Consider the following 16898-nt stretch of genomic DNA (forward strand, 5'->3'; position numbering starts at 1 on the left):
GTAGTAACAATCCACACTGAAATGTGGTATTTTTATAGTGCCTAGCTTAACACACTGATATGTTACATTGGTTCTGAGTAGTAGTATCTACCAGTAATAATCCAATATAAAACTAATACTGTGTATGAGTTCAAAGGAGAATTATTAGTCTAAAGAAGCAGGAAATAGATTAAGATGTCATAGTCTTAGGGGAAACAGTGACAAAGAAAATGTTATAAAATTTGTTGCCTCTTGGATATTATCTAGAATGCCAACAGAATAGTAATCCTGCTTGGGGAGAATAAATTAGATGCTGAATGGGTAAGTTTGGGGAGATGGGTTCCAGTGTTCAGTTTCGATTATGATTATAAAGGCAAAAATGAGAAGTCAAATACTGTGATTGCATAAATGGCTAAAGACAGTGTAACTGCACCCTTTTTTACCAGTATAAAATGTACCCAGGCTTGATGAGGCTGTATCTGGAATACTTGAGTGGGTTTTACCAGACTGTAAAATGAATGAAGACTAGAAGGGATATCTGCAGTTTTCATTAACAGAGTTCGTTCCGTTTCGCAAGTTGAACTACAATGAAAGAAAGAGCTAACCGAGCACAAGGAAGATAACTCGGTTGGTAATAAAATTAAACCGGAGTTTAAGTGTAGAGTTGGACGCTGACACTGAGATAGTGTCCTCCTTGCTAACAAGTGTTACATCTCTTTAAAAACAATCACGCAATCCAGTGTTAGATGATCAAACTCATAAAGTTGGAGTGCACTAAAATGACAAAATCTGAGTTTTAAATTAGTAGATGGCTGAAGTGCATGTTAAAAAATAAAAGAACCCTCAGTGAACAACAGCTTCAGGATAGCCCTGTGAAAACGTGCTTACTGTAGAGGAAAACTATATTTAGTAAGCTAAAATCTTCTGAAGGTCTTTAAAGAATATCAAAGCAAGGGATATGAACGAAGACCTGAATCTGGCGTTTAGATCTTAGAAGTCCGGGTTATCTTTCTCTTACTTGTCTTTAGGAGATGTTAAGAAAGGTTAGGATCAGTGAACTAGAACTAAAGGAGTTTGCTCCTTTATGACCAGGCAGAATTGGCGGAAGCGGTTCTTGTATTCATATAAGCGTAAGCTGGAATACAAGTAGCTGATGGTGTGACTGGATTTCTGGTTTCCCTCCTTCCAGGAGAGAAAATACAGAAAATACAAGAAGTACAAAAATGACTGTTTATATCTCAGGTAAATAGATATTGACTCTTGGATATTAATAGAGAAAAATTAATCAAAAATACACGGATGTGAGGGGGTCAAATTCTGTAAGGTATTTAGTTGTCTCTTAGAGTTCTTCCAGTGGAGTGCCTTTAAAGAGGTAAAGTTGCAATTACTTTCACTTTAGACTTCAGCAGAGAGATATTTCGAGACATCTTTGAGAAACATTGAAACTCAGGAAGAAAGAACTTCAGCCAGCTGTGCCTTTATAGAGTGAAGTGGTAAAGTTCATTGTGTTTTTAGAAATGACTTTGTATGGGATAAAAGAAACTGTTCACAAAGAAACTACTGAGAATTTGTCAAGGAAAAAGGAGCGATTAATAAAAATTCTCCCCTACAAAACATGATGCATGGATTAATTATAAACTGTAGAAACAATCCAGCTAGCTTTTGATGACAGAACTACAAGGCAGTGTATGAGGTTGTTTTGACTACCAGTACAGTTTTATGTTCTAACGCAACGTCTCGTTTTTGCTCTTCTAAAAGCATGCGTGATTATGTGTAATAAGAGAATTGTGAAGGATTTTTTTTGATATTACACTTTATTATCATTTTGGTGTAAGTTAGTATTACACTTCTTGGCAACTGGAGATAAGGTGGCATTTTATCCTACGTGGGTTCAGTGGACTAACGTATTGTCATGGCTTCCTGCTTTGAAGTTATCTTTTCTCCTGACTAAAAGTAGTCATACAAATATATTTTTGAACAAAATGGTTTTACTGAGAGTGAATTGATGGAAGACTCCAAAAAGCCTGTGTGCAGCAGATGGGTTTATAGAGAGAATTTCTGGAATGTAGCATGCCAAGTTTTTCAGAGTGATACAGTCAATGTATATTAAACTAAAATATCTGAAATAAATATGTTTTAATATACCAGGTTTCATATTTCTTGTGTTTCAGGCCATAACTTCTGTGCAGAGGGACACAGATGTGGTGAAAATTCGGAGTGCAAAAACTGGAACACAAAAGCTACTTGTGAATGCAAGAATGGTTATCTCTCTGTCCAAGGGGACTCTGCGTATTGTGAAGGTAAACAAAATATTCAAAGACCTCTCCCCTTAATAACCTGCTCAGAAATGGAGTATTAAATAAATGATCGGCGAATTAATTTCATTGCAAAGTTCAGTTTCACGATAGTGAATATCACAAGGGCCCTTTTTTTGTTCATAAATATGGATTGAAGATTACAAGTGGTGCTGGACCATGCAGATTACCTGTCTGTGGGCATACTTCATTGTTGCAGTTGTGCCTTGGTAACACCGCAGCCATGCTGTCGTTACAGTTTTTAAAATACCGTTTTTCAGACAGTAGCACCTACCTTCTAAAATGTTTTTTGGAGAACAACATCTTTAGAAGATGCATTAATTCAGGAAGCGGGAATTCTGCTGACATTTGTGAGAAAGGTAAGTGTGAAGGTTGTACTGAGGCTTGAATATAGAAATGATGATCTGCGGCCCTTCCTAAAGTACTTCTGAGGGCCTGGTACTCTACTGAAATGGTTTTCCTATGGTACAGAAGAGACCTATTTCTTAGAAGAGTGTAGCTGAGGTACTTCTGTTGATATATTATTCCATCACAGGAACAAATGCAATGGGGCGTTATTCTCCTCCTTTTTTCTCTGTGTTTTCTCGAGCTTGCTGTTATTCGTAGCTATGATATACTTATTAAAAACTAAATTGATGGATCAACATGTACCACGTTCCTTCCTGCCTCTTTATTGTGGGTTATTTTAATGCCCTTGTACGTCAGGCTGCAATATTTAATCTTTTGGCCATCATAGGAAGTTTTTGAACAACTTTGTAAAAAAATATTTCCCTAGGTTCTTTTTCCAATAGTACTGGTGATGGAAGGGAGATGGCATTTTTGACAAGCTGTTAAAATATACTGTGAGCATTGGAGGACAGGATGAAAGAATAAAAAAGACATGTATGGACTGGGCTGAAATGATCCCACTTTCATAAAAAGACTTTTTAGTGTATGTAAGTGAATAGGACTACTTTAAATAACAGTTTATAAAGCTGTTCAGCAAATTGCAACTATAAATCTCCTGGTATTTATTCAGTTCTCTACAAACAAAAATTGGAATGGTCCTATATCTGCACTTTGACTAACTGGGAAAGCAGTTTACGCATTTCTTTTAAAAGTAGGCAGCAGATATACTGTATATAGAGAAACTTTTGTACAAAAAACTGTGAGAAGAGCTGCTCTATGTATACTGCAAGGATTACTTAGCAATCAGAAGACAGTAACAAGGCTCTTTATTAGCAATGATAGAGAATCCAGTATTTGTTCTTTTTTAATGTTTTATATAAAAAGTCAGTGCTTAGTGTTTTTATTTGCCCAGTAGCAGACCGTCCCTTTTTTCTGCTATGGATAAAAATTAAACATCTTAACTCAAATAATTTTGGAGTTGTTGGCAGTGCGTTAGTGGTAGTGGTGGAGGAAGAAAGAGCTTTTTGAAGAAATTAGCGGGAATTACAACATATCTGGTCTATATTGCGTTACATTTTGGGTGGGCAAGTCAAATTCCTGTCTTCTGTGCACATGGGTGAAACATGAGGCAGCAGAACACACACAGCTGCTTTTTCTGCCTGAGACCGTGGGATAGATGAACGAGGCGCTTTCTGTGTGTTACGAAAGTTTAAATTTGCTAGATGGAGAGTAGTTCTTAGCAGGTACCATGGAGAAGAGAAGGCCCTTTAGCAAGGGGAACTGCACACTGACAAATTGATTAGGCAAGAGGTGACTCCTTTCAGCCCTGTGAGGAGCTTCCTTTGACTCCTCAGAACGGTTTTCTGCCAAATTTATTTCTGTGCCTCTTTAAACTCATTTCTGTCATCTGGGTGTTTCATCTGCTAAATAAAATCATTTCCTAGTTGGCTGTATAATGTTCTCAAACACATGCTGAAGCTGTAATTTAAATGAGGTCAAAGGCATATATCTGAAGGTACAACTTGGCAGGATGTTGGTATAGTATAGGGGTGGATTTTTTTTTTTTTTGTGGAAAACAAGTAAATGAAGCTTGTGATGAATGAAGGAGTTAAGTGGAGATTCTCTGCGTTCTATAAAACCAATGTATTTCACTTATTTTTACTTTTTTTTTTTTTTTGCCTGTTTTTTATGTATTTTGATTTAGAGCTCTGCGAGTTAGTTGTCTCAGTGTTTGAGCTTGTAAAGGAAGAGATCCCATTCTTACTTATCTTTGGTTTGGAGAACGGTATCATTTCCCAACACAGGTGTATTGGTTAACTTAGATTCATAAGGCTATCAAGCTCTCAACCTCAGAGAGAGAAAGCTTGAAACCTCAGGATTCTGCTGCTATTTATTTTAAAAGTTAAACCACATTTAATTTCCTTGTAATTTCTAAGTGTGTTCCAGAGACATACAATGGTCTTTACTGGTTTCTGTTTCTTCTCCTTTGAACTTGAAGATATCAGATGTAGTCAGGAAATTCTTTACAGAAAAATAGATACGTAAATATGCTGGAAAAAAATCCATTCTGAAGATACTCAAATTAATTAAAGTTTGTTTAGAAAATGTTTTGTTTTCTGAAAGTCATATAGAAAAATAATAATTGCAAAATGCAGAGGAAAAAGATGTGGTTTTCCCCAGAGAAATCAAGAAAAATTAGCCTTTTAAGATAAGTGATTTAGTTCCAAATGCGAAGACCTTGCTATCGGAATGCTGTAATGAAAAACAAAAGTAAAAGTTTACTTATGATGCAAAACACAGGAACAAGAAAATCTTTTATCGTACAATGTGGCTTCTGTTATGGTTCTGGAGAGGAGAGCTTTGTAAAGCCTACCTTTAATCCTTTGACTCATCATATCCTGTATGTAAATAGCTGTTTAATGTGCGGAACTTTTCATGAGCACTTTAAACTGAAAAACAATAAACGCAGCCCTGCACACAGCCATCAGAGTAAAAGTCTGCTGGCAATCCACTGACTTTCCACAGCTGATGTTTTTCCTGCTGTATCAAGTAGGTTGAATTTTGTTGAATTTTCCCCCCCTTCTCTGTGGTGATTTCATTGCAGCTGTTTTAATTTCACTGCATTGTGGCTTGGGAGGTGACATTAGCGTTATGTGGTATCGTATAAACCTTCTGTGTGGCAGTGATGTATGACTGTGGCTTTGGAAGGTGTCTGTTGACTTGATTTCTGGATCAGCTTCTAATGATAGTCCTTCCGTTTGTTGTACTCTCAAAAAACCTGCCTCACAAGGTGTCTGCATTTCCTGCAATCAATATTCACTGTTAACTAGAATAATAACCTTACGTTCTGTGCTGCATAGGTACGTATATGCGTAACTGTACATATCAGATACTTCATGAAATTACCTGAAGTTAAGAAAATGGGACAAATGTTGATAGCAAATGACTATGTTCATTGCAAATGCACTGAGTTTTTCTCTACCCTGAAACTGTGGGAAAAGGGAGGGCGGGGGAAGAATCTAAAAATGTTACAGTCAAGATCACCATCTCTGCCACAAAGACTACCTCAATGGCAGCATTTCAGTTAGAACCAAGTACTCCCATGGAGACTTAAGAAAAAAAACACAAACCAAAAACCCATAACAAAACAAGAAAAAACCCCAAACCACCCACCCCCCTGCCAAAAACCCCAGACAAACAAAACCACTTACCCAGCCTTTTTATAAACATGTGACTTGGTGACAGGTTGTGTGGGTGTTTATTTATTTATTTTTTTTAAGGAAGTTCACAATTTCTTTGTCAGGTACTTGTTAACCTACTTTTTAAGATTTTGGTTACCTGACAGTGTCAATTTTCAAAGTCCACTGATGTCTGTAGTCCCGTTTGTCAGTGAAAGTCCCTTCTCTTGGTGATATAGTGCAAATAATACATTTGTCCTGCATAGTGTTTTCATAGAGAAAGACTTTTTATTTTAAATGATAATCTTAAGCATTGCATAAACTCAAATTCGTCTTTTATAAAATGATCAAAAGGCAGAAACTTGTCGGTCTCCTGCATTTGTGGGTTTATGGACTCTAACAAATGAGATTGCAGTTTCCTTGTGCTGTGAGCTGCTGGTGGAGGAGGCTGAATTAAAAACAAAATAAATCCTTCTTCCTGCCACATAAATGCATACGTTCAAAGGCAGAGAGGATGTACTTGCTAGTGGACAGAAAGTTTTCAAACAAAATGTTAAAATTTTTATACTGAGAAGATTTGGGAGCTCATTGGAAGATGCCTTATATGACTCTAGATGGATTATTTGTGTTATCAAAATGGCTTTTATCTTTACAAGTGAATTAGTTTCAATTGATATTCCAATACCAAACCCTGGAAAGTGAAATTATTTGCCATTCCCTGGAGTAACTTTAGTTCTTTTGGTGTAATGTGATGCTGAGTTTTATATGAAAATAAATTTTAATTTCTAATAAGGTAAGCATATGTTTTGGAGTTATTGTAATGAAGTGTCATAAATAATTATGGTTCCAAAGAAATTCAGCCTTGCAACTGTCAGGTCATATGTTAGTAACTTGCATTTGAATAGATTTACAATCATTGCTATTAAAGGAAAAAAAATCCTCTTTGCCCCTTCAGAATGTCAATGAAACCGCTGCGCTGAGGCTGTTGAGATTTTTTTTCTTTCTTCTTTTTTTTTTTTTTTTTTTTTTTTGTTTTTCACATGGAGGGATTGGGGATGCCATCTCCCCTTCAGCAAGTGCTCTTACATGGTAGGGTTGTTCTTCTGAGTTGTACTGGACATAGTTTGATATCTCGCATATAAACTTTGCTTTTTGCCTTTTGTTATTTGCCAAGAATAGGCTGATAATTTCTGATACGGAATGAAACAATACTGGCCTAGTTCACTGTCTTTAAGCAGTTCACTGTCTCTCCAATCTGTATTTGCATTCAGCCTTCAAGACAGTAACTTAGGGAGCTTCTGCAATCAATATCTCTTTGTGTGTCCACATTCCAGGTTCCAGGGGTGCGTTTGTGTATTTTTGACTTTGTAAGGAGGGGCGGGTAGGAGCAGAGGTGGAACAGACTGCCTCTCTCTTGGACAACCTCTCTAGGAGGTGGCATAGAGTTTGAGTGCCTTATAAACTGCTCTTTCACAGCCTTCACTTCTAACTACTTTCTAAAAATAGAACTTTATCTCATTTTTAGATGGGTTAATGAAAAGCCCAGTGACATGTTGCTGGCTACTAACTGTAGCAGAATCTGACTTAAAAGCTGACCGATAGGAAAAAAAACAACAAACACCTGTATGTTCCTGCTGGGTCAGCGTCATTGTCTTTACACTACAATGACCCTTTACAGTAAATTGTCCCCATCACATGTTCCATCACTGAAAGAGGGAGAAAGCCATGCCACAAATGGTTACGTGATAAGTATGTACTAACCCTTGTGTGCAGAAAGAGCTTTTGCTGCTCTTTACCCATTTAGGCCTTGTGTTGATCCTGATATTGCCAAAATTCTTCCTCTGAATTACAATGCAGTGTGGCTCCTCGCACATTTCTGCTGGCATCAATGAAGAAAGGAAAAATTTGGAAGAGTTTGTGGCAGTTTAGACCAGGTAAGTGCTTGCATTGAACAGTTGGCAGCAAAGCAAAGAAAAAATTCTGAGTTGTTCTTGTAGCAATGATCAGAAGTTTGCTTGTGGTAGAGCTGGACTGTAAAATTCTGAGAAATATTAGTATATGATGAGGTAGTTTTGCTTGGACTTGAATGGAAGCCACTTACCAGTACTTTTATATAAGTTGCTAAAAACTGGGGACTTAGCTCTTAAAGCTTAGATGCTGAGGTGTTGAGGTTTTGCCTTTTTTAAAATCTGGAACGTAACTAGAATTGTTCAAAAAATGACATGTGTGTGTTTGTGTCTGTGATGTGTGCCTATGCATACATGCAAACCACTTTTCCTCTTGGCAGCACAAAAGGCTTTAGTTACCCAGGATCTGACAGAATAGCAACTTTCTCAGTGTGAAGACTGCAAGGATTACACTTAAATTGTGTTTTAGGCAATTTGATGGAAATAATAAATGTGCATTTGAGTCATAGGGTCCTTTCTGTGTTACGGAGCCCAGTGATGTGTTTACTTTTAAATTTGATCCATTGGCCTCGGAAGAGGCCCTGTATATGGGAAAGGGCTATGACAAGGCAACAGGCTCTTAGCTGTGCGTTAGCACAGCTCTGTGGCCAGCTGTTTTCAGCTGGAGGTCTGCTCACTTCAGAGAGGAACTCAGATGAGGTTCCCTCCTTCCTCCCCAAAAGTACTGTTGTTTTATCAGAAAGTATAAGAAATGATCTTTTCTAGAGGCTCTTCCTTTCTGGTAACAAAGACCATTAACGATTGAAGCTGACTTAAAAATCTTTTGGGTAGAATAGTGTTAAACAAGCTGTCTCTGAATGCTCTCATGGACGCAGGATCATCATAAACCCTAGCTTCTACTGTGAGAAATATACAGAGTGGGCTCAAAAACAATACCTTCAATATACCTTATACAGCTGCTTTTACTGAGCACTCCATGAATATTTGGGAGACGCTATGGGATTAAGTACTACAGCCAAGTCCAACTAGCTTCAATATCACACAACAGCAAGAGCAGTACATTTGGAGAACACGATTTTAAAGCTCTAGCAAATGGAAATGTCAATCAACATGAGATAAGATTACTTTGGCTGTCTTTTTCTTCCGTTATGATACCTGTTTTGTAAAGGACATCATTACTCTAGAGTGTATCGCTAATTGTTTTTCACTGCCTGGAAGGTGATTTCTTTTCAAAGCTAGTGGATGTTCACGATTTAAGTTGACAAGAAAATTCAATAACGAAAAGTATTAACTGAAAACCAAATGCCAGTAATGGACCAGCAGGTTTTTCCTGGATGGCTGAGCAAGTCTTGTCTAGCATGATTCGGAGAGTATTTCTGGAGTGGGTTCTGGTTGTGGCTGGGCAAGTGCTGCATTTTGAACAACTGTGTACCTGGCGTTCGATGGACCCTGTATAACCAAATGTAACTCTGAAGTTAGCACTGCTTACAAAAGGGGCTTGCACTAGAAAAGCTCCAGAGGTAACTTCCAATCTCATTTTTGTAGTGATTCTGTCTCTTATCCTCTAACATGTTTTGTGTTGAGAGGACTGGAGGGACGTTAGATGCTCTTGGCACTCTATGTACCTTTTGCAGTGCTTGGGGATGCAGAGAGGGCAACTGTTTTGCATAGTTGAAAGTTTTGAAAAAAGAAAAAGATAGTCTCTTTTAAATGCCAATACATGTAAACTTTTTTTGAGCTATTTGAAAGAGAATTGATGCACAGTTTTGCTCAAACTGTCTCTCCGTTGCTCTTAAAGAATAGCTTTGCGGGTGTGGAGTCCCTTGTCCAAATGGAAGTTCTCATAGCCAGTTTATAGATAACCTCTTTGGATTGGGCTCGACTGTGACCATATGAAAATGCATGTTGTAAATTGTGTCATTTACCTGCTTCAAGGTCTCTGCGGCAATATGCTGGTAGAACAACAGATCCAATTTAAAGGCTGTCTAAATGTAGCTATAAAGTTGTCATGGGCAGGTCAGAAGAGGGAAGGATGTGCACTTGTCCTACGACAAGACCTATTCCAAACTGAAATGAACACCCCGCATCAGTTTCAGGAACACAGGAAAACCCGTGATTCACTAGAGGGACCCATGTGAAGGACCCATGTAGAGCACTCTGATCTCAGCCTAGGGAGTGTTGAGTCCTGAGGTAATGGACGTAGCGAAGTATGTGTAGAGAATAATTTTGCTCAGGTTTGTATATAGATGTCAGGTATCTTGGGGAAAAATGGCATTAAACTTCTCAGGAATGTTCTCATTGCTGTGGTGTGTCAAAGAAATATATATTTTAACCCTTTTAAGCAGTTTCAACTGCTTCTGTACAAGTGGGTCTGAGGCTCTGGTGCTTCTGGAACACATGCTGAGCCGTAAGCAGGTGGGGACGCTGTGGGACACAGTGGCGCTTTGCCTGCCCGCAAAGCCACAGCATCCCATCTTGGGAGAAGGTAGCAGAGAAGAATGTTGGTACAAAGACAGTGAAATGGAAAGACTAGGGGAGAGGGTTGCTTTTGGAGAGCCAGGAAACTTACGGTGTCCCGGGTCTGTAAAATGGGTCACAAATACAGCAGCTTTGCTGCATCCAGAGAAAGGACATCTGCCAGATGTTTTGTGTTGGCCAGTTGTATGATTAAAATTATAAGCTTTGACTTACCTAAAGTTAGTGGCAAAAGAAAACCAAAAAAAAAGGGCAACAAACCAAACAACCCCCTTCTCCCTACAACTGTTAATTTTTTTTGGAAACTACTGAAAGGAATTAAGTTTTTATCCTTCAGTCAAAAAAAAAAAACCTAAATGGAAAAATAATCTGGTTTCTCATAAAAATATTTCTTTTTTATTATTTTTAATAGAAAATGCGTTTTTCTCTTGGTAATAGCATAACTGGGGGCTGTTCCAGTAAATATTATCTGTCGTCTTTTTCCTTATGTGGATATATTTTGTTTCCAGTAGATAGAAAAACAAAATTGGTTCTGAAAGTACAAGAGTCTCAAAATCCATGACAAAAACTTACTGATATGGTTCTGGGTATTCAAAGCTAATCTGCATATAAAAATAAAGCACAAAAGTTTAGAAATCATCGGAAAAGACATTACTGCTAACCTATGGCTTTTCTGTATAGTTAACCCTCTAATTTCTTTTTAGGATTTCAGCATGCATATTTTGCCATTTCTCCTTATGGCTTTTGTTCAGATTAATTTGGAATCGAGTTGTACGCTGGTTGTAGAGGGTGTGTCTGTATTAAATGTAAACCATTCTGAATTTATTAAGAGGCATTGAGCTTTTGACATAACCCAGGTGTAGTAGGGTTACACTGGTGTATAGCCATTTTAATATCTCTGTTTCTGCTCACCATTGAAATTGAGGCATATTTGTTTTATATATTTGTATTAAGTTTTATTTTCAAATAATAAATAAATTCCCCTTTTTTTCAGTGAAATTCGTTTATGGAAACACATGTATAAATTTAGTGACGAAAAAGAGCAACGTATCTTCTTAGTGTATTGCATGAGGAGCTACATTTGAACTGAAACTAAAAATAAGACTGCTTTGTCCAATTGCACTGTCCTAGTACGAAAAGGAAGCTTTATCTGGGCCTTCACGGATGTAGGATCTGTCTGTTTCCTGGTGTATATCTGTGCAAGTTTCTCTGTTTTGGTTTGCTGTCAGGAAACTGGGATAATAGTGTTAACAAAATCCTTTGCTTTCTTGCTGGGGTATTGTGAGGTTTACTGGATGAAGGTAATTGGTAAGGGACAGCAGAATAATACCAGAAAATAGACTAAGTGTACAAAAGTAAGCAAACTGCTTATGTAGTAAGAAATAAGTTGGCTTTTTTTCCGCATTTTTGTTTATTAAGTGTTATTGCCAGCTGAGGAAAGGCATTCTGTAAAATATTCACGTACATATTTAATTTTTAGAAAGATAATTCCTCTTATTCTGTAAGATTTTTGACAGACAAATCAATTTCATTTAGGTAGGTAGCTGCCTCTGAAAAAAAAACTCTCAAAAAGTGCATTTTTTTAAGACATCTATCTCTACTTAATAATCTGCTGCTTTGTACCTTTGAGGCTGGAGAAGAGAGTTAAAAAAAGTTAGAAAGAGACTTTGATTCAAGTAATCGAAATTAGTACAAAGGTATGTACAGCATCTACAAAGATTACTCTTACATTGATGTTAGTTTCCCGTTGATTTGCTGACTATTACAATAGTTTTAGTATTCACGTTTTTTTTTTACAAAAAGATACCTTACCATTTTCCCAGTTAGCATGTCTGTTCTTCATATCTAAAAGGTAAATTTCAAAATACCCTTTGGGCATTCTAGAAATTTTTTCACCGTCTGCTCTTCTTAGCACTTTCTTAATTTCCACCTTTCATTTCTAGATTAGACATCTCAGTTTTCCTTCTCACTCTTGAGAGTTTCTGGTTAGTTGCATTTTATTAACCTAATTTTTTTTGGTATTGGTTCTGTTGAGGATGTCGCTGTGTTTTCTGTCTTGTCCTGAACTCCCTCGCTGCAGCTGTATATGCCTCATGCCAATTGTCCCTGTAGGGATCACTGTGTTTCAGTAGTAGAAAATGATTTTCTCTCTATTTACGGACTTAAGAAAGTGCTTGAAAATGATTAGGATGAAATTAGCTATATTAGATGTTAAGTTAGGCTTAAATATTCTCAGTTCTAGTTCTGTTTTTTCTGTTGATCTGATTTCTTTAAATATGTTCTTGTTGTGCTTAATGTGCAGTAAAATGAAACAAAACAAACCCTTTCCTGTGAAATGCAAACTCCTGTTTATCTCTCATCTCCCTTAGGATTGTTCACCCCTCATCTTCATTTTCATTATTTTGTTTCCCTAATTCTTATGACTCATATTTTCCCTTCAAGCTTTCACCAGAGAATGCGTCTGTACATATTGGTAGCTATTAGTGCTGAGATAATTATGTGAATACACAGTAGCATCTTCAGACGTGAATGTGAGTTAGTGTTAGCTCAGAGATACGCTGTGTTTTGCAAGAAGAGAGAACATCTAATTTGCAAAGAGTTTGCACTGAGAAATTTCTGTTGGCCTCGCGGCTGGCTCTAGGCATAGGCAAAGCAGGTGGTTTCCCGGGGCAGCAACCTTCCGTCATGGCAGCTTGGCCGCGAGCTTCCTCTCTGCTTTCCGTATGTCGGAGCCCATGGTGCAGGGCCTAGTGGTGCTCCTGCTGCCCAGGGGAGAGATTATAAAGTAGGGCCTGTCATCATGGTGGATGTTCAAGAAGCAGCTGTTGCCATTCCCACTTTCTCAGTTTCCTCAGGAGCGGATCACTTGGGTCTTTGCTTCCTTGATTTCCAGTCCCCCATCCATAAGGCAGTAAAACTCAGTGTTGTGCAGAGTTGATTCAGTGCTTCGCGATGTCATGACTATGCTGTTCGTTGGCTTATGTGGATGCTGTGGCAGCCTGAAATTGTTGCTGATGCATTCCTGTTTCTAGGTATAGGAATGGTCCTGATTATTTTCTCCCCCTCCTTACCACTAGAATTTGAGCATTGTTTTCCATTGTGAGTTTCGTAGGCAAAACGGGAAGAATTTTGCAGTCTTTCTACAGACTTTATCATAACTTAACTGACAAAATGGAAAACTGGGCAAGCGTATGGGAAGATCAAGATCATTGCTAGATATTAGAATCTGTGTAACCAACAATCTGTCTGTGATTCAGACTCTTAAGACACTAGTCTTAGAGATGCCAGGTTCATGCACATGAATTATTTTTCAGTTAAGCACTCTGTTTCACTGGAATTATGTCTATTAAGAACCACAACATTGGTAATGAAAAGTTTCCTCCATTTATTTGGGCACAAGTGACATTAACCTTTGAATGTCAGGCCTTCTGCTCTGTTCTGGAGCTTGCTTTAACCCGTTACCCCTTAGGTGACTTTATTTGCTTTGTGGCTTTCAGTCTAGCTAGCTGGATCAGTGCTATTGTGAAAAGGTCAGCAGCGATCTGAAGTGCATTCAGTTTGTGAAAGAAGGTAAGGCAAAATGTCCAGTCTGTCTTTTCTATGAGAATCAGTCCAGAGCCTGGCACTGCCACTGTGTGTGGTTTTCATCTAATGATTTTTCTGTACAAACAGTAATATCAAATTTGTCTAAAACATGACACGCCTTTGTGGCTGGTAGGGCAGCTGATGCTTGACAACACAACAGCTGCAGTGCACTAACACACTTTTTAGTAATTAGCACCTTGCTGATTTTACTGTCAGTGCTATCCTACATAAAAGGCTACAAAATATTGGATGTTATAAAGATGTACTGCTTTTGCCGTACGCTGTTTCAGTTGCCAGGAGTACTTGGTTTTGTGTTGTGGGTACACGGGGAAAGCAGCAACTCGGTCCGAGTGCTAACAGATTCTGTCAGTTGTTTCTTGGTTAGTATTGGCATTATTGGATATTCATTAATGTGCAACAGATGATAAATGTGGAGGCGGACTGAACCATCCTCTCTCATTAAACATTTGGAAACAAATGAATTTCTGTTTCAGGTGAGTAGAATTCTTTTTTTCCCTCAGTTAACACAATATAAATAACTGGAGCTCAGTTATATCTAGTTTGCAATTCACGTAAATCTTGAAATGAACTAATGAGGAACATGGAAAAGAGAACTGTATCTTGGACTACACAGGAATCTAATCAATATGAATTCCCCTGAGCTAGATCCATTTTGTGCTAGGTTCCCATTGATTTTGTAAACATTTTATCGTTAGCCATAATCTCCTTTGAATATAAATCATTCTCTGGTAGTTTCTCCTGTATTTTAATTAATTCTAAAGTGACCAACTTGAGAACTCTTCCTTAATGTTATTACTAAAACAGAGAAATGCTCACGCGTTTTGTTCACAGCCGTAATCTGACTCCTGTGGAACCAGTAGGCATATTGAGTTCTCAAGAATTGGTGATGCTGAGAAAATCTGAGACAGCCAGAAGTTGTCAAAGTTAGAATCTGCTAGAAAATCCGATATCTTGAGGGAAAAGCAACCCATTTGTAGAAAAGTATTTTCTTTATTTTGGTTTGTGTGAGTTTTTATTACAGTTGATAGCTCCCTATCCTTCAAAGAAAAACCTAAAGGAGACTGAGATAGTCCTTTTGGGACAGAAGAGTTGGGCCAAAGGCACTATACCCTCATTCTGATTTAAGGGTACAAGGGGCGTGAGCTGTCTATTCCCGTTTAAATTGAATTAGTTGAAAAAAATTTTTGGATCTATAACTTGGTTGATTGGTGCAATTTCTTTGATATATGTCTTGGAAAATAATATTACTTAAAGTTGAAGAGGTGATACTGAAATCGTTTAGTTGTGACACAAAAATAAGTATCCAACAACTCGCATAAGAGCTAGCACTGTTATTCCTTATAATATGTGTATAGCAGTAGGAGGTATTTTGGCTCGTAGATAGAAAGACTGGTATCATCTGTTAAACTGTTTGGAGCTACAGGGGATAAACTGAGTTTGGGCCGTCTTAACTCCAGCAGAGTCAGATGCTATTCTTTGATATTCCTGATCAGAGGTGCATTTAAACCCTAGGGGAATTTTGTTTGAACGTGTGTCAGTTGTATGTCTTATCGTAGGTCAGTGTTATGTCATGGGGCATATTAAACTGTTGCTTGGCTGTATCAAGAAAAAAATGCTTTGCTTCTTGAAAAAAATAGCGAGTAAATTTTTGTCGCAGTTGTTTAACCAGCAGCAGGACTGAACTGCTTTGTAATGCTTACCTGAATCGCAGGAGTAATGCGATGTTACGGTAGGCATATAGACAGGAAATAGCCTCTGTATGTATATAAGTGTATATATATTATTAACTTAACCTGAATCAGTGTGCTTGCGGTGTGCCACTAAAGTTCCAGTGTTTTGGTTTTTGCTAGTTTTATGGTTAGCCTTCCTTAAGAGATGCCATTGCAGTTTTAGGGTAGCTGTAGGATGCCATTGTAGTCTTGGGGGTTTTTCTTACTCATGACGAGATACATCAGTAAGTGTGTGTATATATCACATGGCATGGGAAGAGCTAAAGATAGAGGAGTTATATGTGCTTATAACTGCTTGTATTTCTGCAGTGTCTAGGACTTACGTTTTTGGACACAGGCTGTAACTGTGATAGGTGTTATTCAGATGTATGATAAAAATAAGATTCGTTTCCAGGAAGCTTCATAACCTAGGTATAAGATGAGACACTATGTTTTAAGTAGGAGGAAAAATATGTGGGAATGTGGTTTGAAAATTAAATCCTAGAAAAGCTTCCTTTATGCTTAAGTAAAATCCTGCTATTTTAAGTGAGTAGTTTCCGCTTTAGAATTAATTTTTGTAAACCTGGAGTAATTCTGTTGCCATGCATTGGTTGTAGTGAGGAAAGTAAGGCAGGGGCATCTCTCTCTCTGAAAAGTAGGAATTTGTAGTAAGCTCTTACTTCAGTGAGAGCTGTCAGCCTCTACAACAGACTTTGCCCCCAAGTGAAGAAGGCTGCGATCCCCAACTTAAGATCAGATCTCGGCAAGGGCTTCCTCTCTGCCCTGCTCCACAGGGCTGGCAATCGCTTGGATGCAGAGGTGGCTTATTGCCACCCAAGAGAGAGCTGCAGCGTGGCATACTGTCCCTTGTCAAACACCACCAGGAGTTACCAACAGGAAACCACGGACAGCTGGGAAAATGAAAAAGTGTGGAACTCCTCGGAGTACACCTTTAGCTGAACCATTTGCCAGGGCTTTTAGGCATCATGGAAAAGGATTATTCCAAGGAGGTTTTGAAGGGAATGATATGCTTCTTAATGCAGAAGGAATCTCAAGTGCAATGTGAGAGAATAAGTGACTGTGCTTGGGTGTTTTGTGTTTTGTTTTTTTTTTTTTTTTTTTTTTTAAAAGTAATGAATTGTCAAAGGTGAGTGTTGTGATTTGATTCTAGTTTGGAGTTAATCTTTTGGCATCAAATGAGTGATTATAAATAAAATAGGAAGAATATGTGATAGCCCTTGAAATTGAAGACAAACATGATAGGAAGTGGCAAATCAGTCAAGAAAAGTATAGAGAAGGTATGATTAAAGCTTTTATTGAATCTAAATCATGTGAAGTTGG

At 37.9% G+C, this 16898-nt stretch overlaps 1 protein-coding gene across 3 annotated transcripts in view; it reads left to right on the top strand.

Annotated features, from left to right (window-relative positions):
* The window catches only part of NELL1 (neural EGFL like 1), a 292766-nt gene that overhangs the window by 90939 nt on the left and 184929 nt on the right, over positions 1-16898 (top strand). For all 3 annotated transcript variants that reach the window (XM_054200528.1, XM_054200530.1, XM_054200529.1), the window contains exon 12: positions 2151-2279. In XM_054200528.1, coding sequence (XP_054056503.1) covers positions 2151-2279 — 129 coding nt within the window. The remainder of the gene's footprint in view (positions 1-2150; positions 2280-16898) is intronic.

Source organism: Rissa tridactyla, chromosome 4 (assembly GCF_028500815.1).
Source record: "Rissa tridactyla isolate bRisTri1 chromosome 4, bRisTri1.patW.cur.20221130, whole genome shotgun sequence".
In the NCBI taxonomy this organism is placed as follows: domain Eukaryota; kingdom Metazoa; phylum Chordata; class Aves; order Charadriiformes; family Laridae; genus Rissa; species Rissa tridactyla.